Source organism: Apium graveolens, chromosome 10 (assembly GCF_009905375.1).
Source record: "Apium graveolens cultivar Ventura chromosome 10, ASM990537v1, whole genome shotgun sequence".
Lineage (NCBI taxonomy): Eukaryota > Viridiplantae > Streptophyta > Magnoliopsida > Apiales > Apiaceae > Apium > Apium graveolens.
This window is the reverse complement of record NC_133656.1, coordinates 227,519,787-227,542,163: the sequence shown is the minus strand read 5'-3', so window position 1 is coordinate 227,542,163 and position 22,377 is coordinate 227,519,787. Positions and strand designations below refer to the sequence as shown.

At 35.7% G+C, this 22,377-nt stretch overlaps 5 protein-coding genes across 5 annotated transcripts; all 5 read right to left on the bottom strand.

Annotated features, from left to right (window-relative positions):
• Window positions 1-104: 104 nt before the first annotated feature.
• LOC141689631 (norbelladine synthase-like) lies at window positions 105-1,015 on the bottom strand. The gene is made up of 2 exons (XM_074493982.1): window positions 759-1,015; window positions 105-544 (listed from the first exon to the last, which is right to left on the bottom strand). The coding sequence occupies exons 1-2, from the start codon at window positions 940-942 to the stop codon at window positions 261-263; spliced, it is 468 nt and encodes a 155-aa protein (XP_074350083.1). The 5' UTR covers window positions 943-1,015; the 3' UTR covers window positions 105-260.
• Window positions 1,016-1,925: 910 nt separating this feature from the next.
• LOC141689630 (norbelladine synthase-like) lies at window positions 1,926-3,009 on the bottom strand. The gene is made up of 2 exons (XM_074493981.1): window positions 2,584-3,009; window positions 1,926-2,420 (listed from the first exon to the last, which is right to left on the bottom strand). Exons 1-2 carry the CDS (start codon window positions 2,765-2,767, stop codon window positions 2,134-2,136), a joined length of 471 nt encoding a protein of 156 aa, XP_074350082.1. The 5' UTR covers window positions 2,768-3,009; the 3' UTR covers window positions 1,926-2,133.
• Window positions 3,010-4,938: 1,929 nt separating this feature from the next.
• Window positions 4,939-6,505, bottom strand: LOC141690494 (norbelladine synthase-like). Its single transcript, XM_074495288.1, has 2 exons — window positions 6,108-6,505; window positions 4,939-5,346 (listed from the first exon to the last, which is right to left on the bottom strand). Exons 1-2 carry the CDS (start codon window positions 6,289-6,291, stop codon window positions 5,066-5,068), a joined length of 465 nt encoding a protein of 154 aa, XP_074351389.1. The 5' UTR covers window positions 6,292-6,505; the 3' UTR covers window positions 4,939-5,065.
• A 152-nt stretch (window positions 6,506-6,657) lies between these two features.
• Window positions 6,658-7,382, bottom strand: LOC141690492 (norbelladine synthase-like). The gene is made up of 2 exons (XM_074495286.1): window positions 7,199-7,382; window positions 6,658-7,070 (listed from the first exon to the last, which is right to left on the bottom strand). The coding sequence occupies exons 1-2, from the start codon at window positions 7,380-7,382 to the stop codon at window positions 6,784-6,786; spliced, it is 471 nt and encodes a 156-aa protein (XP_074351387.1). The 3' UTR covers window positions 6,658-6,783.
• On the bottom strand, window positions 7,295-9,369 carry LOC141690493 (norbelladine synthase-like). Its single transcript, XM_074495287.1, has 2 exons — window positions 9,120-9,369; window positions 7,295-8,693 (listed from the first exon to the last, which is right to left on the bottom strand). Exons 1-2 carry the CDS (start codon window positions 9,298-9,300, stop codon window positions 8,404-8,406), a joined length of 471 nt encoding a protein of 156 aa, XP_074351388.1. The 5' UTR covers window positions 9,301-9,369; the 3' UTR covers window positions 7,295-8,403.
• Between the last annotated feature and the right edge of the window lie 13,008 nt (window positions 9,370-22,377).

The window sequence follows — 22,377 nt, the reverse complement described above, 5'->3', positions numbered from 1 at the left end:
TCTCCTTAAGTCGAAAATGATGCGTGTGTGCATGGTCTTTTCATGATGTGTGCTGGCTAGAATTTGGAATATGTGCTGACAATAAGAATTTGAAATCTAGCGCGAGGAAAAACTTTTGACAGTAGCATTATTTATTATCTTCTGGAGAAGAAGTACAGAATTGCAGTTATTAGGACTTGTACTAGATACGGACTTTTATTAAAAGTTGAAACACAGAGACCGTAGTATACTGATCATAACATAACCGACGCAACAAGCATTTAGTTGGTTTTGGCAAGAACATGAGTGTTAGCAATGGTCATGGTAGCCATTAGAGTGTCAATAGAAACCAAAGAAGCATTAGCAGCAGAGTCTTCCTTGAGTTCATACTCAATTGTGGCTTTTGTAATGCAGCTTTTTTCATCTTTCTCTATGATCTCGAACCGAATAACATACCGTTCAAATCCCATTTCAAGATAACCTCCTTCTACAACTAAAGATTCTTTTATCCTTTTCTCGTCATCCATCTTAATAACTTTCTCCTTGAAGGACGGAAATCCTACACCTGCATAATAAAAAAATCAATTCATTTAATAGATTTCTAAACACTTCAAGGTTGTGGGAGGGACGGACGGTAGTATCATTTTGAAGTCTCGAATTTATGCGTTTTCCCTTTAAGATCTAATAACAGGAACTAATATTAGGGATTTACGATTACTCCACTACAGCATCCAATTTTTGGATATAGCTGGATATATGTAGAGTAGAAGTATTCATACCTGGTCGAAAAACGATATGAAATACGGAACCAAGAACACCATCACCTTCCACAAGTTCAAGTTTCTCAAGAACATCAGTGAACCCTTTCTCAACAACAGCAGCTAGCTGAGGAGAACGGTACAACTCCCACACTGCGCTTGCCGGTGCACTCGCCTCTAGTTCACCACTAAGTGTTCCAAACATCTTTCTTTCTGTTACAGTACTTGATATATATGTTTACTATTCTGTAGATGCAGTGTGTATGAGTATATTTATGTCTACACGCACTATATTATATACAAGGGAAGGCTTGTGATTCGTTTGAGTAGTAGTTTTAGTAGGTCCTGGCGGCTAGCTGATGTAGAATTTGTCTTAGTAGTAGCTTCTTGAATTCCAAGACACAGGGCTAGCTGGTGGACCATTCGTTTTAGTACTACTTTCTTGAATTCCAAGAATTGTTGAATCATTGCACTATAGTTGTACATTTGCTTTCATTGCCACGAGAATCAGAGGTGCATCTTAAGATTTTTGCTAGAGAGTTTTAACATTTAGAAATACTCAATTCTAAAGGTTCAGGCCTAACTGTCGAATTTTGTAACGATGGACGTGATTCTAGTTTTGATTCTCAGATTACCGGTGGCTTGACTACGGAAGCCAAGTCCAAGTCAAAGTGGAGTGATAGGGATTAGTTTTAGTCTAGTTTGGATTCCCAGATTACTGATGGCTTGACTATGAAGGCCAAGTCCAAGTCAAAGTGAATTTATTGAACAAATAGGGAGCAAAGTGTGCTTAATTTTGTAGATTATCATGTTGAGTGTTGGTTAAGTGGAATGTAGATAGTTAGTATGAGAATTGAAAATGAATCATGTAATATGAGATTGAATGAGTGTACTTGTCCTGTTTATGGTGTTGGTTGATCAATTGTCATGATGATTGTGTTACTACCTAATATACTTCTAGTCAAAAGGTTATGTGAACAACCTACCCTGTTAACTACCATATGAATTTGTATTGGACACAGTTTATATCTTTTCAAAAGGTTCACACAAATTTAGAAACTCATCTCTTTATAGTGTATGTTTATATATATGTTTGTGAAGCGTATTGGAAACTGACTAATTCAGTCGTCAGAGATCTGGCACGGGAAGGCGATTGGTTTGCTATTTTAGAACGATCGACAGTAGCAATTTTTCCCGAAAAAAGAGCAAGATTGACTTTAATAGGACTTGTAGATACAGAGTTTTATTGACAGTAGTTTGGAACATGAGACAATTTGATATGATCATCTTTCAGACCAGCTAACAAAGTTACAGTACAGTGCAGCCAACATTTTGATGTTGCATGTATAAAAGCCGAATAAGAACTTGAAAGATTCAAATAGGAGTAAGTAGCAAATCAGGTAGTGTTGGCAAGAATGTGAGTGTTAGCAATGTTCATGATAGCTATTAGACTATCAATTGAAACCATAGAAACATTAGCAGCAGACTCTTCCTTGAGTTCATACTCAATGGTTGCTTTTGTAATGCAGCTTTTTTCATCTTTTTCTTTGATCTCGAACTGAACATAATACCGTTCGAATCCCATTTCAAGGTAACCTCCTTCCACAACTAAAGTCTCTTTGATCCTTTTTTCGTTGTCAATCGTGATGAACTTCTCCTTGTATGAAGGAAATGGCATTATACCTGCATCCAAAATACAAGTTCATTACACTGACTTTTGACACCTTAAACTCTGTCTGAAGAACCAGAGTTCTTCAGACATCAGACTACAGATGTTGTAATTAGCTACTACAACATCCTTCACATAACAGGATGGTTCATGGATTTAAAGTGAAAGCACATATACCTGGTTGAAAAACAAGGTTAAGAACGGTGCCAACAGAGCCATCACCTTCCGCAACCTCAATTTTTTCAACAACATCAACGAACCCTTTCTCGACAACAGCAGCTAGCTGAAGAGAACCGTACACTTCCCATACTGCGCTTGCTGGTGCATTCACCTCGAGTTCACTACTAAGTGTTCCAAACATCTTTAACTTCTGTTACAGCACTTGATATACGTTTACTATTCTGTAGATGTAGTGTGTTTGCACACACACGCTTACACTATTATATATATACGAGACCTTGTAAATAACGAAGGACAAAGGGGCGAAAGCTTGGAATATCAAGAAAATGTCTACAGAAGATTCGTTTGTATTACTCAAAGGAAGATGCAGACGGCTAGCTGGTGGAGCATTAGTTTAACATATCTTTTTATACCAAGACAATTGAATCATTGCAGTGTTGTTATTTGTTTTCATCACCTCGACAATCAGACGTGTGTTTATAGGCTTAATGACCTTCTGACCTGAAAAGTATGTAGCGTTATATTCATTAATTCTAAAGTTTGAATTCGACCTTTTAATCCGAAGGTATGAGATTTCGTATCCTTGAGCCATTTTTACTGTTATCGGTATAAATTAGAGAGGTAAAAAAGACATTTTACCACTTATAACTTTAGGGTTAAAAGGTATATTTTTTATACCCGAGAGTTAAAAGATACACCATAACATACTTTAAGGGCTAATAGATATAATAAATAGGTAAGAAATGTACTTTTACATCCTAAAGGTACGAGAATGTACCTTTTGACTCATAACGATACAAGTTGGAGATTAAATGTCTTTTTTGCCGCTCCGATTTATACCGGATTTATACCGATAACGGTAAAAAAGTTAAAAGGTACGAAATCTTATACATTAGAGATTAAAAGGTACGAGTTTAGATATTTGAGACTGATAGAAATAACCCTACTTTAAGGGTTAAAAGGTCGTTTAGATGTGTTTATATATTCGAAGTATTTAAGCTCATATATAATATTGAATAGTGCTAGAGGTAGCAAATTGAGTACCAAAATTTGGTACCAAATGACGTGGTACTGATGAGTTGACAATTTGGAAGGATATTATTGGGGGAATTTATGTGAATGAGGAGGTCCACAATTATTAATTGATTTGTATCCCATCAAATCATGACAAATGTTATTTGGGAATCATTTTGGTTACTAATTTGTTACCTCTAGAATTATTCTATAATATGTAGCCGGTGGTTATATACTATGAACTATTCTTATTCTTTTAAATCTTTTCACAAGAGCTTTGAAAAATTTCAATTTGGTATCTTGTACTTGGTCTATTGATTCCCATTTTTATCTTTTTACATCCAACTCTACATCTCATGTAAACCTTTTCATGATTCCTAGCTTTTACTGTACTCATAAAATTTACGCGTTTTCTTCTTCGTCTCCCAAGTCCATTAATCTTTAATATTTTAGGTTCTGGTTCTCAGATTAGTGGTGGCTGGACTCGAGGGGCAAGTCAAGTCAAGGCGGAGTGATAGAGAAAGGAATTTCAGAGGTTGTTCGAAATGTAATACAGCATCTGAATAGAGTTAATACGACTTGATATTATGATTTATGTAGATCTTGATCAGATCAGGTGCACCTACCCTGTTACACACCATTTTAATTTTGTATAAAACACAGACTGTGTGTTTCTTTTCTTGAAGGTTCTCACATAGAATTTAAAACTCATTTTTACGTTTATATGAACTCCTGCGACGCGTCCTGGAAACCATATAATTCAACTAGTAAAAATTTTAAACCGGGAAGGTGATTGATTTGATAGTTTAAATTCTCGACAGCTGCATTTTTATTCTCTTTTTGAAAAAGAAGAGCAAAGTCGCGTTCATACTTGAGTACTAGATACGGACTTTTCCTTAAAAGTTTAAAACATGAGACCATGATCATCTTTCAGACCGGTTCACAAAGTTATGATGCAACTCAACAACCATTTAGTTAGTTCTGGCAGACTTTTATTAAACTTTGAAACATGCACCATTTGATACTGATCATCTTTGAGATCAGTTAGCAAACTTACAATGTAACGTAAGATTTTAGTTGGTTTTGGCAAGAAAGTGACTGTTATCAATGTTTATGGTATTGAAACCAAAAAAGCTGTTAACCAGTCCATATACAACCTTTTAGAGGAAGACCCTTTTCACGATCTTATATTAGTATTCTAAGAGAAGCTGCAGCAGCAGACTCTTCCTTAAGTTCATCACTAAGAGTTCCAAACATATTTGCTTCTGTTACAATGCTTGACATAGGTTTACTATTCTGCAGATGCAGTGTGTATGAGTTCATTATATTATATAAAAGGGAGGCATGAGATTTGTTTTAGGTCAAGTTAACCAAATTACACCAAAGTGAAACAATCCATTACAATTTGCAAATGTGAAAGTATTACAAGGACTTGGAAAATTCAAATGCATAATGTAAATTTCAACTAATTACTTTGGATGTGAATGGCAGCAAAGTTCATAATAGTGATGAAAGGATCAATTGAAACCAAGGAAGCATTAGCAGCATATTCTTCCTTGATGTCATACTCAATTGTGGTCTTTGTAATGCAGCTCTTTTCATCTTTCTCTATAACCTCTACCCGAACTAAATAGCGATCAAACCCTATATCAAGATAACCTCCTTCTACAACAATCACGTCTTTCACCCTCTTCTCGTGATCAATCATGATAAACTTTTCCTTGTAGTAAGAAAATCCAACTAAACCTGCATTCAAGATATTAATTCATTTAGTGGCCTTCTCCAATGGTGTTAAGAGACATACTCATGCAGCATGGAATATGGCATCAGAGTCTGTCTCTGAGCGTGTCCATAGTTCAAAGATGTCTGCAGTGATGATTATTCAGTGATCTGCTCTCCGGTCCCAAATAACAAGAAACATGTTGAATTCTAAAAATGTCCTACAATAACCAACTTTCTGATTCTAGAACAGATTTTCAGGTAAAGAACAATGTAAAATTTAACGGGGGAGGGTCCCTGGCAACGGTTTGCCAGGGAGCCCTTATACAACAAACAGTTTTTTGTCCGTTAGATCAACTATTCAGCGACTATAATTAAAAAAATACCTATAGGGACCGCGGGCATTGTCATTACGGAGAGACGGACCGCAGACATTGTCCGCGGTTGAGACCTGGAATAAATTTTTATTTACCAAGTGAAAATGGAATCCTGCATTAACATCAAGTCTTAACCGCAAACAATGTCCGCGGCGGTCCGTGACAAGAGGGCAAAAATGTAATTTCTCCGGACAATAGACAATGTTCGCGATCCCTATAGTTATTTTTTTTAAGTAAAGCCGTTGAATGGTTCATCTAACGGCCAGAAAACCGTTTGTTATATAACTCGTCTGGGGCAAACGGTTGCCACGCACCGAACCCCAAATATAATATTGGGAGAAATATGATGAACCTTGTTTCAAGGTTAATTCTATGTCTGAATGCAGTAGGGTATAACGAAGTTAGATATACCTGGTCGAAAAATGAGCTTAAGAACAGTACCAACAGAACCATCGCCTTCCACAACCTCAATTTTTTCAATAACATCACTAAGCCCCTTTTCCACAATAGCAGCTAGCTGAAGAGTACTATACACTTCCCATACCAGGCTTGCTGGTGCATTCACCTCTACTTCACCACTGACTGTCCCAAACATCTTTCCTTTCTAATGTACGCGTAATGTTTACTACTATTATGCAGATGGAGTGTCTGTATATTTATACTCCCCCCCTCCCTCTTTGACGTGACAAAGGACAAGGACTCAAGGACAAGAGGAGGTTTGCAAGAGATCCCCTGGCCGGTAGGATCGTTATTTATAATTAATATTCACACAGGCCAACTACATCATTGTACTATATTATCCAACCTATTCGATTATATCATTGTACTATATTATTAGTTCTCGTAGCCACAAGAATCCAACCTTTGACGGAGTGATAATGTATAGCGCTGTCCAAAAACGATGAACCAGTTAAAATAAAATAGTTTACTTTCCAATCCCTTGGTAGTCTTGCATTATCTATGAACAACAAATCCACAAATTCATATGACAAGTACTTTGGTACAAGAACTAGCAAGTTACAACATAGTGCAGACAAAAAAGCTCCGTAAGACCTTAAAGATTCAATAAGGTAAAGAATTACACTTCTTAGTTACTTTTGACTGCAACATGATTAACAACAAGGTTCATAATAGCCATAAGTGGGTCAATGGAAACAAAGGAAGCATTATCAGTGAATTCTTCTTTGAGTTCATACTCAATTGTGGCTTTGGTGATGCAGCTTTCTTCATCTTTTTCAATAACCTCAAAACGAACGAGATATTTGTTAAATCCAATTTCAAGATAACCTCCTTCTACAACCTCGGCTTCTTTCACCCTCGTCTCATTGTCGACCTTTGTATACTTCTCCTTGTAATAAGGAAAAGCAAATCCACCTGATCATTTATCAACCGATCGGAGAAATATGTTTAGATAAGTATAGTCTATGATAGTTAGATGTGCATGCACAGTTGCATAAAAAAGAGCATAAAGAATTGTGAGAAGTAACCGAGAAGTAGAATACCTGATTGAAAAACAAGATTAAGAACTGTACCAGCAGAACCATCACCTTGGACAACCTCAATTCTTTGAATTATATGAGCAAGTCCCTTTTCGACAACAGAAGCTAGCTCAAGAGTTCCATACACTTCCCACACTATGCTTGCTGGTGCTTTCACCTCTATTTCACCACTAAGTGTCCCAAACATCTTTCTTATATCTTCTGATAATGTTTGCTAAACTTTTGTAAAGTACATATACAATGGAATGTACAAGAAGAATATCAACAAGAATCCAAATTGCATATCAGTATAGCACACATGTCCTTCCAGATATGTTTGTCTAGCACATGTGAACATTTTCCATTGTCTAAACTGTGTTCTTTTCCAACCACAAACATCAATGTCTACGGATAAGATGGCATTTTATTTGACCTCTAATTCAAGTTCTAATATCTTAAGTATTATCATCACTTTCGATCTTGGTTAATAGTTTTTTTTTTAAATGTGACCGCTAAATATTTAAAAAGTAAAATACTCATAAAGAAAACTGTTGCAGTAGGCTTGATGCTATTTCGTGTGTTGCTATGATCATAGATTCATAGTCCTTTCCTCGCCTGAGAAATTATGTTACAGTGTATGTGTGCACATTTCTGGATACTCTTTACGATACTTAAAATTTAGACATGCGTGACACGTCCTAAAGATTTGAACACTAGGGGAAAGACTACTCTGCATTTTTGTACTCAGAAAAAAGATGTTCATCAGGAGAAAATAAGAACATTTCAATCATTAACACCTTTTCGATAAACTATATTGAGAATGGTACCAACAGAACCGTCGCCTTCTTTGACCTCAACTCTTTGTACAACATTAGCGAACCCCTTTTCATGACAACAGGTATACCAGGAGTAGAATCTGTTAGAATATTAATATAAGATCCGGGGAAGGGCCTTTATCTATCACCTTGAGGTTTTAGAGTGACTGGTTCCTTAACAGAATCACTTTCCACACTGAGCTTGTTGGTGCATTTATCTGTATCCCACAACTCAGATATTGTTTGGTATTAAAAACGCAGGCCAACTTTATTGTCTCTGGTATTCATGATGACAATCAATAGAAATATAACACAAAAATCAAGCAACTGCCTAGTTACAATATAGTCTTGAAGACTTATCAGACTGAACTCAAGGAAAAACTATTAGCTGCGACGACATCAGAGACCGATTTGTTAGTTGTTCTTGTTAATGACTTTGTTAGCAGCAATGTTCATAACAAGCATCATCTGATCAACTGAAACTAAGGAAGCAAGTTTAGGATCAGCATCTTCCTTAAGCTCATACTGAGTTGTGGCTTTTGTAATGCAGCATTTCTCATCCTTGTCGACAATCTCGAACCGAATAAGGTATTTGCTGAATCCCAAATCACAATAACCCCCTTCAAATACCTCGGTTTCTTTCACTCTGTTCTCGTGATCAACCTTGGTAAACCTCTCTTTGTTGTAAGAAAAAGGAACTGCACCTGATAATCCAAACAAAGCTAAAAGTTCGGTCCAAGTTTTCATTACATATATAAATTCCAAAGGGGAACAATTTTCTAACATGACTTTTTATGAGGCAAAAAGATGAGGTACTTTTTATGATTATGAATTACTCTGGTCTTTACTACAAAATCAAAATTTTCGAATTGGCATATCTTTGTGGTCTGTACTATGGTAACAAGAAGTTAAAATTTCAAGGCTCCTGTTGAAGAATATAAGATCGTGTTGGAGTTTTTCTCTATCACCTTAAGTTTTTAAAGCAACCTGTTACACCCTAGTAATAAAGACTGGGGGTTTGCAACTCGGCAAATCTACTAATACATACGTGAGTATTTAAATTTCCGCCAACGTTAACTAAATGAAGAAAAAGTGACGATGATAAATGTAAATCATTACGGAAATAATACCTGGTTTAAACTTGATATCCAGAACGGTACCAACAGAACCATCACCGACAGCATCGATTTTTTCAATAAGATCGGTGAGACCTTCTTGAAGAGTAGCAGCTAACTCAAGGCCTTTATACAGATCCCACACCAAGCTTGCTGGTGCATTTACCTCTAATTCACAACTAACTGAACCAGCCATCTTTGTTCAATAGTATTGATATGTGCACGACTAGGTTGAGTAAATTTTTGTGAATGTTTCGTAAAATGCGTAGATTATATATAGTAAAATTCTATGTTGAGTATTCAAATTATGGGAATAAATGTATATTTTAATGTTGTAGCATGTAGCTCATTTCAGTGGCAGGCGGCTTCTAGATTTTAGATCATTGACTTGTAAAGAAGATTCGGCAGCTGTCTTTGTTAATTATTATTTTAATTTAAATAATCATTGCATTCCAATTTATTTGTTCTATTTTCTTTTTTGTAATCAAATTAATCTAATTTTGATCAAAATTTTTATATAATTGATAATTAGAGAAAATATAAAATTATATTATTAAAAAATATATGTAATCTACTTTAAAATATTTTTTCAGTTTTAAAATAACAAAAAATTGATATTAAATATACAGACAAAATGTAATTAATTTGATAATAGTAACATAACATAGTAACGCGAGGACGTGAAGTGAACTATGCTCATGCGTTGAAGATATGGATGGATGGATATATGCAAAGTTTTCTTTTCTTTTAATCATCACATTTTGCATCCCTACTTCGAAATGTTTTTTTAAATTTTAGTGATATAAGTACCTTATGTCCTTATCTAGTTATATGTACCTAAATAAACATTTAATATGTGTACCAAAAGATGCCGACGCCGGTACTATATATTCCCTCCGTCCCTAAAAACGTTTCCTCTTTGTGTTGGATACGTTTGTCAATGCATACTTTTGATCGTTAATATCTTTAAATTCGTATTAGTATTAAATATAAAATTTCACTTTATTAAAGTACTGATAAATATGAATCCAGCAAAATCACTCATGACTATGTTTGATATTATAGATTAAACGTAAATTAGTAGTCAATCGCTTACCGTGAACAGTACCGAAAATCAAAAGAGGAAACGTATATTAGGACGGAGGGAGTACCAAATTGCTTCCCTCCACCTAAGATATACCCGATTGACATCTGGGCTTGATTGGAGATATTCTTATATCAGTTATGAATTTCGTTCATTTTGATCTTATATTTAATATTTAGTTTATAATTTTTTTTCTCCAAACTCATTTCTTAATACCCAAAATATGAGTTTTTAATATTCAAGGGAAGATGTGAGTATGGGAAAGGGGTATGTGGCATGGGGAATCAATTTTATTTATACTATTTCAACTTTATTTAAGTAATCAAATGTAAATGTTTAATACAGAAATAATTTAAAGAACTAAAATTTATTAAAATAATAATTAAAATAATATTTAAATTAAATAAAATTAATAACTTAAAAAATATTTTAAATCTAAAATATTCATTTCAGCACTTAACCAAACACATGATATCATAAATTATACATCATCATAGCACATTAACCTGATTCCTGATTACAACCTCATATCACTTCTCGAACCAAACTGTGACGGCCTCAACCCCGGGGTCAGGAGTTGACGTCATCACTAACAACAATAACAACTTAATATAATCCAACTCAACATTATTATATAAACACAACCCCTTTTTCCAAGATCTTTTCCAGCTTTAAGCATGACTTAGGTTACAACCATCACAAAACCAACTTACTAAAGACAATCCAAACAATACTATCTTTGTTCAGCTACTCAACAGACCCACTTGGGTCCAACACAACTACCTCATAGGAGCCTGACACGGAAGGAACTGGAACTCTGCCCTGACTATCACGGACGAATCCCCTAGGCATCTGCAATACATATATAAAACATTTTGCAAGGGTGAGCAATCAATTGCTCAACAGTACCACTATATTAATAATAATCAAAAACAGTTTATGATAAATAGTTATAGGAGCATAAATCATAACTTGCTAGAAAACAAGTAAAACATGTATGAACTGGATATCAAAACTAGCATGCTCTGTAAAACCAAATCATTAGTTGTGTGCTCTGCATAAATATCAATTTCAATTTTTTTTAGCATGCTTCTTTCATTTTCAAATCTTCCGTCCCATCGCAGGACCATAAAACCATTTGTCCCGTTACGGGGACCCAAAATCATTTGTTCCGTTACGGGAACCAAAAAACTTATCCAATCGCAGGATCTATATAACTTGTCCCATCACAGGATCTATAAAATTTGTTCCTCTCCGGGAACCTCAAAAACACTTGCTCAGATATAAAAGTATTGGATGATCCCTGGTGAGACAGCTGATCAGGCTATCTCCATAGGATAACTCTAGCCTGGCTATCCTATAAAAACTTGTTCCGGAACTCAGAGACTAGCTAGGTCCCTGTCACGCTGGGCTGGTGGTTATAATAGGGTACGCAACCATTTTGCCTCTTACGCTAACTTTCAGGCCGTTACGGGCCTCCTGCGCACACTCATCCAATTATCTGATCATTTTTATCCAAATTTCCAAATCACTTACCTATCTCTTGTTAAAACAATTATATCACAGCACACTTTCCAAAACATTTTCATTTTATTTAAAATTTAGAGATAGGCATTTTCCGAAGTTACTTTTCCCCTAAAACACAAGTTAACAAAACAATTTGAAAACCCAGGGGATACGTAACTTAAATCGTTATGTTCCAGTATGTAATTTAAATCAACAATTATTCATATATACTGAACCGTAAAAGATTTGTCCAGGGGTACTTGCCTTGCAGAGCTTTACAAATATTATCGATTGACCTTGTACCGACACGGATGCTCAGGCTGTAACGTATAACCACTAGATTACCCTGGATTCGACTTAACACTCAGGTCCTTCGATTGGAACCTTACTGAGCTCGTCGACTGTCCACTAGGCTATCCAACGCCAACTCTTGGGCTTTCCGACTAGCACCTACAAAGTCGAAATACCCTAATTTAGACCTTCGATTATGCTTGACATATCCTCGCTAACAATCTACCCGAACGTTAACAAAACCCGACTCGTAATACTTCATATAATAATACACGTATCAATTAGGGTTCACGTCTTCGAAAGTCGGTTCGGTGTTCATTTTCAGAAAATAGGTATATTTATCCTTTTATGAAATTAGGGTTATCGATTTTCGTAAAGTATTTCATCACAACACATAATCAGATTTCGTACAAAATAGTTACATATAATCGATCGACGTTCCGATAACCATTGGGTACGGCCTCGTATTTCCGTAATTAAATTTTCCGGAAATCGGGCAGTACCTCCTTTGATTATCGGCTAACCCGTCGAACATCCCGACGTCCAAACAAACACAACTACAATCAATCGCAATCCAAAACCCAACCACCGATTTCAGCCATCAATATCAGTCCCAAAATTCTCAATTATCAATTAAATACAATTATTAATTATTAGTCGTATTTTTATGCTTTATATCGTATTTTGTATTTTTAAAACCGTAGGATTCAGAACAACGTCATCATCGTCCACCGTCCGCTCGTAAAACTTCATCGCGGACGGCGACAAAATTCCGCGGGTACCCGAGTAATTTCCCGGGTTTTTAACGCGAATTTCGCCAATTAAATGAAATGTTTTACGCAAAAAATCCATTTCTTTTTATATCATGGATATTAATCAATCACAACCTGCCAAAAATAATAAAATAATGAAATGAATTGCAATAGTAATCGAACCGACAACAAGACAGTCACCAACACCACACGCGCTACACGCGCCACCGACACACACTCCACCCACACACAGGCACACACGCAATACACTACACACACAGTCATACACACATAATCACACATATGCACAGGCACACATACACAGAAATATACATATACATATATGTATTGGAACGAAACCGAATAGGAAGCCGAGATACCGGAAAAAGGGAGGGGGCGATGGCCGGAATCGCGGAAATAGAAGGCGAGGAGGGAAAGAACAAAGAGAGAGAGAGAGAGAGAGAGAGAGAGAGAGTGAGAGAGAGGAAAGAGGAATATAAAGAGAGGGTTACAGAGAGGGAGAGTGTAAGAGAAGTGAGAGAGAGACAGAGAGATGCAAGACTGAGAGAAAAGATTTACCCGAGAGATGAAGTTGAGAGAAAGAAAAATGGCAGGGCTGAGATTTGGGAACAAAATAATTGATTCTCTTTTTGTGCAGGAGATAAGAACAATTGCTATTATCCGATTTTATCACTATATCTCTAATTTCTGACACCGTAATTTAAAGAATTAATCGAGCATTTAGCGGGTAAAACTATTCGAAAACTCATGAAAATAATTTTAAAAATCCCGAAGTAATTAGGAGTTAATAGAATAAAATTTCTGAAAATTTTCAAATCATTTCCACTGCGCACACCGGACCCGCACTTTACAATTAAACAAAACCACGCGCGAGTTAAATAAATCCCAAAAATCTCCGAACAAATTTTAAAATTCTCGAAATATTCCAAACTAAATAAAATATGAATTTTCATAATTTTTAAAGAATTTTGGAATTTAAATACGAATTTAACAAATAATTACAATCACAAAATTATATATGGCTAAATAATTGATGAAATATTGATTTCTCAATTTTAAAAACTCCTAAAAATAATTAATAAAATTATGAAGCCATAAAAATAATTTTAGGGATAACCCAAGTATTTATGAAAATAAATCCTGAATAAAATCACCTTTAAATACAAAAGTGACACAACACAGCTTCACAACGAATTACACAATTAATACACGAACACCAACGATCACACATAATTAATTAAAATATTAACAAAAATAATATCCAGTTGACAGAACCCACAAACCTATTTTATTTATGAAATTATTTAATAATTACACATTTAAACAATATAAAAATATACAAGTCATTTTAATCTTCCCCCCCTTAAAAAGATTCTGTCCTCAGAATCTGATCTAATTAAACAAATAAGGATATTTGTCAAGCATATATGACTATAACTCTCAAGTAGATTCTTCTACTCGAGGATTCATTCAAAGCATACTCATTAAAGATATAAATTCATTCCTAAGGATTCGCTCATAACGATCTAGGATATGAGTCGATCATTCCATGCAGAACAATTTGGACAAGAGCCCATCAGTTCCTACTCAACGATTTAATTTGAATCAAGAACATATCGCTTTAACAATGACATGCAGGACACACTATAAATTGCTGCAACTGCAATGACAATGCTAACTCATGAGCACTTCACCTATCTTCCTCAATACCTCCAACGGTTACATATATTTAGGGCTCAACTCGCCCCTTCTAACTAAACCTAACCAATTTCTTTCAAGGTGAAATTTTGTCAATACTCACGATCCTACTTTTATATCCATACTCTTTCGATGCAAATCCGTCTTCTTTCTTTGTCCATCCCAAGCTGTGTCAACTCTTTTTCGAATCAACACCACTACGTCCTTCGTGCGCTGAATTTACTCAGGATTTAACAACATTTTTACTCCCACTTTCTCTCAATAGAGGGGAACTCACACTTATGCTCACACAGGCTTCGCAAAGTAGCATTCCCTACTAATATGATAATCATTAACATAGAGGACTCAATCAATGGTAGGTGATTACCACAGTTTCCTTTTAGATTCAAACAATCTACTCTCAATATCTCTTATATTGTCTGAATCGTCCTTTCACTTTGACCCTTCATTTACGAATGATAGGCGGTGCTCACTTTCAATTTAGTTTCCAAACATTCGAACACCTCTTGCTTCTCACCATCAGTTAAGACTGGAAAGTAATCTCATATCTTCACCTCTTCTCACCTTCAAATATTTGCACTTCACATTCCACCTTTTCCCTATTCCTTTATTAACTCTTTAGCGATTTTAATCACATTCAATCATTTCCTTCTATACAGGGCATCTGTTACTACACTGACTTTGCTTAGGTGATTATTAATGGAATAATCATAATCTTTTGTTAATCTCAACCCATAATTCATACTTGAAAACTTAATATGCCATTGCTTCCCTTCTAATCTTCAGAGGGGAAATCCTTGGAAATTCAATATAGACTTTCTAAACCTTGAACAGCTGAGGAGGTTATCATTAAATACAATTACACTTATACGAGTGCTACTTATACACTATGTTCACTGACTAATACACTTGTTAATCCCAATAACATTACCAAAAATTGTGATGCCATATTTTGTTTTAACTACAGCTTTCGATACGTTCTCAGGCTGGATCTTAAGTTATTCCCCGAGAAATAACACACTCCTTGAATTAAGTCACCTAAATAATCAATTCATAATAGGGTTATGTTAGGTCCCAATGTGTTTGTAGAAGGGGGGGTTGAATACAAACTATACCGAATAATCGAATTTAGTGCGGAATAAAAAATTGAAATAAAATTCAAGTTAAATAAGAATATTATTAAACTTGAAAGGTGTTACAACAATGGTATCGATTACAAGGGATTAATCTCAAATTAATTATCACAAATCTAGAATAAATTCAACATGAACTTTTTCTATTTTTGCAATAAAAAGAATCAAATGCTAAACGCAATTTGAGATTAAGTTCTAGGGATTTTGATCCGCTACATAGTTACACAAGAACAAGAGAATGATTTCTAGTTGTTTGGATTTAACTTTAAAACTAGAAATGGTTGATCTTGAATTTAGCAGAGAAGAGATGATATGTTTTCAGCTTCTGCTTTTCTTTTTGTTCTTGAACTGGTTGACTTCTGTTGGATGGATTTCTTTTGTCTTCTGCTGCTTCTATTTTATATTTCAATCAACAGAATAGAATTGAACTGGCAAGACAATCGGTTGAACTAGCAAGACAGTCCTTCTTCCAGTATAACTTTCGGTATGACAATCAGTTTAAGCTAGTATGACTTTCGGCAAAGACTATTGAATGAACTAGCATGACAATCTGCTGAACTAGCAAGACAATCTGCTGAACCAGTAGAACTTTCGGTGAGACAATTGAAATGACCTGGCATGACAATCGGTATGACAATCCAGATTGTCATGCCAATTCAAGTTTTAGTTGTCTTATTAAATTAAACTGATTTTAATTCAATTACACTTCTGAAAATCAATAATATTAATTCGAAATTAATTAATCAATTAATTCAATTAATCAATAAATTAATCTTTGCAGATATAGTTTATTTTCTTAATTAAATTATATGACTTAATTAATTAATAGAGAATTAATACTACTCTTGAACTGCAACCATTCTTCTGAAGATCTTCTGAAAATCACTGAAAATAATGAATCAATTCCACCACTTCAATGTTGACACTCGATGTACTGTCTGGTTCATGAGTGACTAACTTCCGTGATGTTTCTTCATGTCTTAACTTTGATACTTGATTTTCTTCAGATTAAATCCTTGTAATTCTCTGATACCCTAACAAGATCTCTGTCACTTGATTAAATCCACAATCTTGATTTGTATCACTGAGGCTTGATCAATTTCTTGAACTTCTTCCAGTGAATTAATTCCTCAAGTCTGTATATGAACGTTGTTTCTGAATCCTTTGACAAATGTTACTTTGAGAGATCTCTTTGACGGTAGATCCACTATTTACTTGTTACATTCTTATTTGAGTTGAGTTAAATCCTCGAATAAACAAATAGGCTATGATATATGCCTTACAATCTCCCCCTATTTGTTTATTAGACAATAACAACAAATACCTAGAGGATAACTCAACTAACAAATAAGAAAAAGATGTAACCATAAATGCAAAGTAAATAGCAGAAAAGTTCTGGATAACATTTAACATTTTCTAGATTCCAAATAGATGTTCCTCTAGACTGAACATATCTTCAAGTAGTTTCATTCTTCATTTGTACAACCACATTTCCTGTTGAGAAGCGCATATCTCTCTTGCTTCTCCCCCTATGAGAATCAACTGATTAAAGAAGATCACATTCGTTTACCACATCTCCCGTACAATAGGATCCGTAGATAAAAATCAATGGTACTCCCCTTTTGGAAAACAACTTCTTCCCTTACTAGAAAATCACCTTGTGTTTACCACCTCTCCCGTACAATAGGATCCGTAGTTACAAATAACAATGGTGTGGTGTAGTGTACATATGTAGGATCTTTTTCTTCCTCCCTGCTATTTCTCCCCCTTAGTTGAGGAATCCTCCAAACTATTACTCAAGCTTTTATCTCCCCCTTAGAGAAGGAATGTATGCCGTTGTCTGAAGGAGTTCTCATATTTCACTTGGTTGGAAAAGAAATAACAAGTAGTTCCTCTTTCTTCCTCACTGTGAGTGTGTGATTCTGTTTTAGTGTACCTCACATGTGTTTCACTCTTCTCTCCACTCGTGTTTACACTCATTCTCAAAAGTGTTTCACTCCTCTCATAGCTCCAAAATTCAGTTGTACCTGCAAGGTAAATCACCTTAGCCATCCTTAAGGAGGTCACAGGTGGTGCAATGGGAGTTCACAAATCCCCATCCTTGTTAAACTCGTTAGATGAATCTGAGTCATAATCTACAAGTTGCTAGTTTCCCTTTTAGGGTTCCAGATTTGAATTCTGGGAAGGTAAACAATGATCCAACGAATTTAGATAAAGATCAAAGTTCCCTTCTAATGTCTGTGAAGACATTTCCTTGTGACTCATCAGGTAATATCTGAATTATTGTCAACAAGTTACCGATCTGCACCTATGTCAGATCCACTATCCGCAGATGCATCCAGGGAATTTAAGCGTGGGGAGGTAGACACTGATCACTGACATATGGCCTTTGGATCAGTATCATCTCCTAACACCTGTAAAGGCAATTGGTCCATTAAAGAACCTTGAACAATCGAATCTGACCTTAAAATGGTCGAAACTCTTATTTCTGTCAACTCATCCTTTGTGTGTGTAACCTTTCCTTGTGCATCAAGAATTGTTTATGTTTGAGGTGGTGACACTACAACGGATACCCTGGCCGACAGGCAAATTTTAATAGACGCACCCTGTTGAGAGAATGAATCTAGTAACTGTTTTTATGCCTTTTCAGCCATTACATCTTTTTGAGAAGATGTATGGGGGCTAGCAGTTGTCTCGGTTTAAATACTACTCATCTATATAGGAGACAGAGCTGCTGGGTTGACTTCAGAACCTTTCTTATGTGGTGCACTAAGGCACTATCTCCCTCACGCTCATTCATACTTCTTTTTAGTGGTAAGAGAGTGTTGGTTGGTTCTGTTTTTGTGTTTGTCTTTACAGTCTGGGATAGATGTTGTGGGTTTTCAACCTCATGACTGTCAATGAAAGAAAGCCATTGGAGACTGAACCTGTATCACAGAACATATGGCAATATAGAGATAAAATGTACTTAAGATCTTTAAGGAATAAAAATTATACATTTAATCTTTTGAGAGAAATGATGTACACTAGTGATTTTAAAAGATTTTAATGAAATAAGAAATCACTAATGTAGAAAGAAGTTTGATTTTCTCCTAAAACTCACTGCACATATTAAACAATATGTTTGTGCCTAGTAATAAGAGAGTTATTGTTAGTCCCTTAACAATATAGCAAGAATTACAGAAGGGGGATTGAATGGAATTCTTGAACCTTTTTCTCAAAATAAAAATGTTCAACTCGAATATAGATATAAATGTTTTGATTAGCACAATGCGGAATAGAAACGTAATTGAATCAAAACATAAGTAATTAAAAACAAGAGTCTTTAAAAACTTTCTGGTGGATTTAAACAATTCCACCAGAGATATATATTATATATCGAGAGGACTCTGTATGCAAGAATGCTCACAGCTGCTTACAAATCGAACTACTAAGAATACCGGGAAATGCTAATGATTCTGCTTACAAAGATTTCTCTGTTTTTGTATCTCAACACATTTTTTTTCTATTTGCTACGTTCTTGGTTTATATATTACCAAGATTACAAAGTCAAAAAGACTGAATAAATATAAAAACTATCAGTCTTAAGTTTTGCTACTTTTCGTCCTCTATTACCCAGTTAATGGGCTTCCACAGTAGATTTGTATACATCTCGACGGCTGTGCTCAGCTTTCACTGTTCAACTGTTGTTTAAATTCTTTATATGATCATCCGTTGGATTTTATGAACATCCGTTGGATATATGATCATCCGTCGACTTTCTGAACATCCGTTGATGGCTTCATTGATCATCTGTCGACTGCTACACTAAGCATCCGTTGATAGTCATTTGATCATCCGTCGATCGCTTTGTTAATCATCCGTCGGTAGCTATTTTGGCACTTGACTTCATTTCACTTATGCAGAATTACAAGACATCACTTATATACAATTAATCAACCTATTCTGTATATCTAGTTAAAGTTAGCATGACTTATAGGCTACTACAGAATTTATACAAAGATGTATACAAAACTGTGATACAGACTTATTATTACATAAGCTACTCACTCGATGGATAATAAGTTAACATCCGTCGGGACTATAATGAGTTATCCGTCGGGACTATAATTCTTATCCGTCGAGTGCTACATTATTCCACTAAGTAAAATCTACTTAGATGTTTTGTTTATGAAATCATCAAGTACACAACATATGCAAAACAATCTCCCCCAATTTATGTCTACTGGAATTGTAGCCATAAATTAAGAGATACTTGATGATAACAAAACATCCTAAACATACAGCTTTAAAGATAAGCAGATAATACTGAAAGTGCTTCAAATAATCAAAATGTATAAGGTTTGGCTCACAGTCATTTTCAAGATGCTCCTCTAGCCTGAGCAGATTTTTCTAGTTTCTTGAAGGTCTGGATCTTCTTCCAAGCTTTCTGTTGTTTTCATCAATCTGATTTTGGAGTTGCTGTGGAATTCCAGTTCATCAGATTCTGAGGGATCTAGCTTTTCTTGCATTTCCAAGAGAGTCTCATTGCTAGAGATACTCAATTGGTCTTCTAACCTAAAGAATCTTCTCACACCTTTGTCATCTATGAACTCCATCAGCCAGTAGGGCCTTAGATGCACTATTCTCCCTGTGTATGGGATGATTAGAGTCTTTGGGAGTGCATCTTTAGCTCTAATACTCATTAGTTCTTCAATCTTCTTCAATACTAGTCTTCTTACAGTTACATTGAACCCAAAGTTCTTCTTGAAGGATGAATAAACTTTAATCAATACAGCTTGGCTTTCTTGAAGAATCCTGTGAAGAGGCCACACAATCTCCTTTCCTCCTTTGTACTTGAACACTATCTTTTCAGGTAGGTTCCTGTATGCATCAATTCCCCTCACTTCATCCAGTTCATCCAGATAGAGGTTTAGATCTGAAAATTCTTTGATGTCACACAAGTACAAGTAGTCTCCCTTGTTGACTTTGGATTGAGCTTTAACTACTGATTTGGATTTGAGTGGTGACAGCTTCACTTTCTTGACTGCCCTTGACTTTGTTCTTTTTGGCTTGCTAAGGATAGGTAAACTGAAGTCAGGAATTGGTATTTTATTCCACTCTATTGGCTCATCCTTGGGCACAATAGGTTCACCATAAATATTCATGTAGGGATCCACCACCCTTATATCTTCAAATACCACAGAGGGCCTTGATGCTTGAATTGTAGCTGGTGTGGATACCTTAGGAAATTGATCTTCCAATCCTTTGTCAACAATATCCAGTTTCCTTTTTGTTCTTCTAGCCAATTCTTTTTTTCTTGGAGATTTCTTCTGTTCTTCAATTTTCTTCTTTGATTCAGCAGCTTCAGATGGTTGAGAGGGAATTTGTTGAGATGAATTCACAGCCTGTAGCTTGGCCAAGATAGCAATCTGCTCTTTCTTTTGTTTAGTCTTCTTTGTATCTAGAGCAGCTTGCTTCTTTTCCTGCTTTAATATGGCTTTTTCTTCTCTCTTTGCTTGAGCAAATTGTGGATGTCCAGCTACCACACAAATTTCCTTTCCATTTCTGAATATCTTAGCAATTCTCCTTTTTGAGGCTGAATCAGCTGGATCTTTGTAGAAGATAATTGATCTTGACAGAAGCTTCTTCTCATCAGGCTTAGGTGTCTCATACACAGTGTCCAAGGGGTTCTTCAAAGATGATTTTGGATAGTTTGCCCTTGGTTTAAGAATTATTTCAGCCTTTGTAGACTTGATGCAGGAAGATTGTCCTCTTTCCAGATAATTCATGCTCATCTCATTCACACTGATTTGCTTGAGTTGAGAGTGATGGATGGCTGACTTAACTGGCTCCTTGACAAGCTCAAACTTTTTCTGTATCTCCTCATCAATCTTATTCCAGTTGATCAAACTCAACTTTCCTTTCTCAGCAACTTTCAAATTTGCTGTTGCTGCTTTAATTAGATCTATACCATCTGCAACTGGTGGCTTGGAGACAGTAATTGAAGGTACAATTACTTTGATGATTTGAACTTGAAGTTTCTCCCCCTCACTTGGTTCTCTCTCCCCCTTTTTGTTATCATCAAGTTGAGGAGTTAGACCTTGTGCTTTAGCCAGTTGCATGAGAAGATTTGTCTGAGTCTGTTGATTTTGAAGAAGGGTAGCCACTGAATTCTCAATAACCTGAACTCTATCTTCCAGCTTGGCCAGCTTCTTTTCAGAATCTGATTCTCTCCTCAGTCTCAGTAATAGATCTTGCATGGTACCATATGGCATGACTGAATCCAGCTTCTCAGAATTGTAAGTCTTCAAGTCAGCTATATCCTTTTTGAGTTCATCCACACTCAGATTCTGTCTTAATTGCTGGATCTTCATGAGATGTAGAGAGTCTAGGTGAGCTTAAAGAATAGCCTTGGTACCAGCATCTGAAGTTTCCTGAAGGGCCTTTTGAATAGCCATAACCTGCTTAAATTAAAGAAACACCAAATTGTCCTGGTGTAGATTCCTTTGTCCATGCCCATTCAGGTAAATTTGAAACAGAACTTGGGCCTTCATCTCCCCCTAAGTTCATGCTTCCATCCAAAGAAACAGAGTCATCATCATTAGAATTTACTTCAAATTCTTCAGATGGCTCACCAGCTTGAGAAGGCATCCTATTAACAACAGCTTTATCTCTTTGAAGAGATTCTGAGGTGTGTACTAAGTTCAAAGTCTGTTATGCCTCCACATTGCCCTGAGCAGCCAACAGTTGATAGGCTGACACAGGGTGAGTAAAAGTGTCAGCATCGAAGGAAATGTTATCAATTA

Coding starts and splice junctions, on each gene's coding strand:
- LOC141690492 (XM_074495286.1), bottom strand. CDS start 7,382: ATGTTTGGGACACTTAGTGGTGAAATAGAGGTGAAAGCACCAGCAAGC. Junction 7,071..7,198: donor TAATCTTGTTTTTCAATCAG/GTATTCTACTTC, acceptor ATAAATGATCAG/GTGGATTTGCTTTTCCTTAT.
- LOC141689630 (XM_074493981.1), bottom strand. CDS start 2,767: ATGTTTGGAACACTTAGTAGTGAACTCGAGGTGAATGCACCAGCAAGC. Junction 2,421..2,583: donor TAACCTTGTTTTTCAACCAG/GTATATGTGCTT, acceptor TTTTGGATGCAG/GTATAATGCCATTTCCTTCA.
- LOC141690493 (XM_074495287.1), bottom strand. CDS start 9,300: ATGGCTGGTTCAGTTAGTTGTGAATTAGAGGTAAATGCACCAGCAAGC. Junction 8,694..9,119: donor GGATATCAAGTTTAAACCAG/GTATTATTTCCG, acceptor TTGGATTATCAG/GTGCAGTTCCTTTTTCTTAC.
- LOC141689631 (XM_074493982.1), bottom strand. CDS start 942: ATGTTTGGAACACTTAGTGGTGAACTAGAGGCGAGTGCACCGGCAAGC. Junction 545..758: donor TCATATCGTTTTTCGACCAG/GTATGAATACTT, acceptor TTTATTATGCAG/GTGTAGGATTTCCGTCCTTC.
- LOC141690494 (XM_074495288.1), bottom strand. CDS start 6,291: ATGTTTGGGACAGTCAGTGGTGAAGTAGAGGTGAATGCACCAGCAAGC. Junction 5,347..6,107: donor TAAGCTCATTTTTCGACCAG/GTATATCTAACT, acceptor TCTTGAATGCAG/GTTTAGTTGGATTTTCTTAC.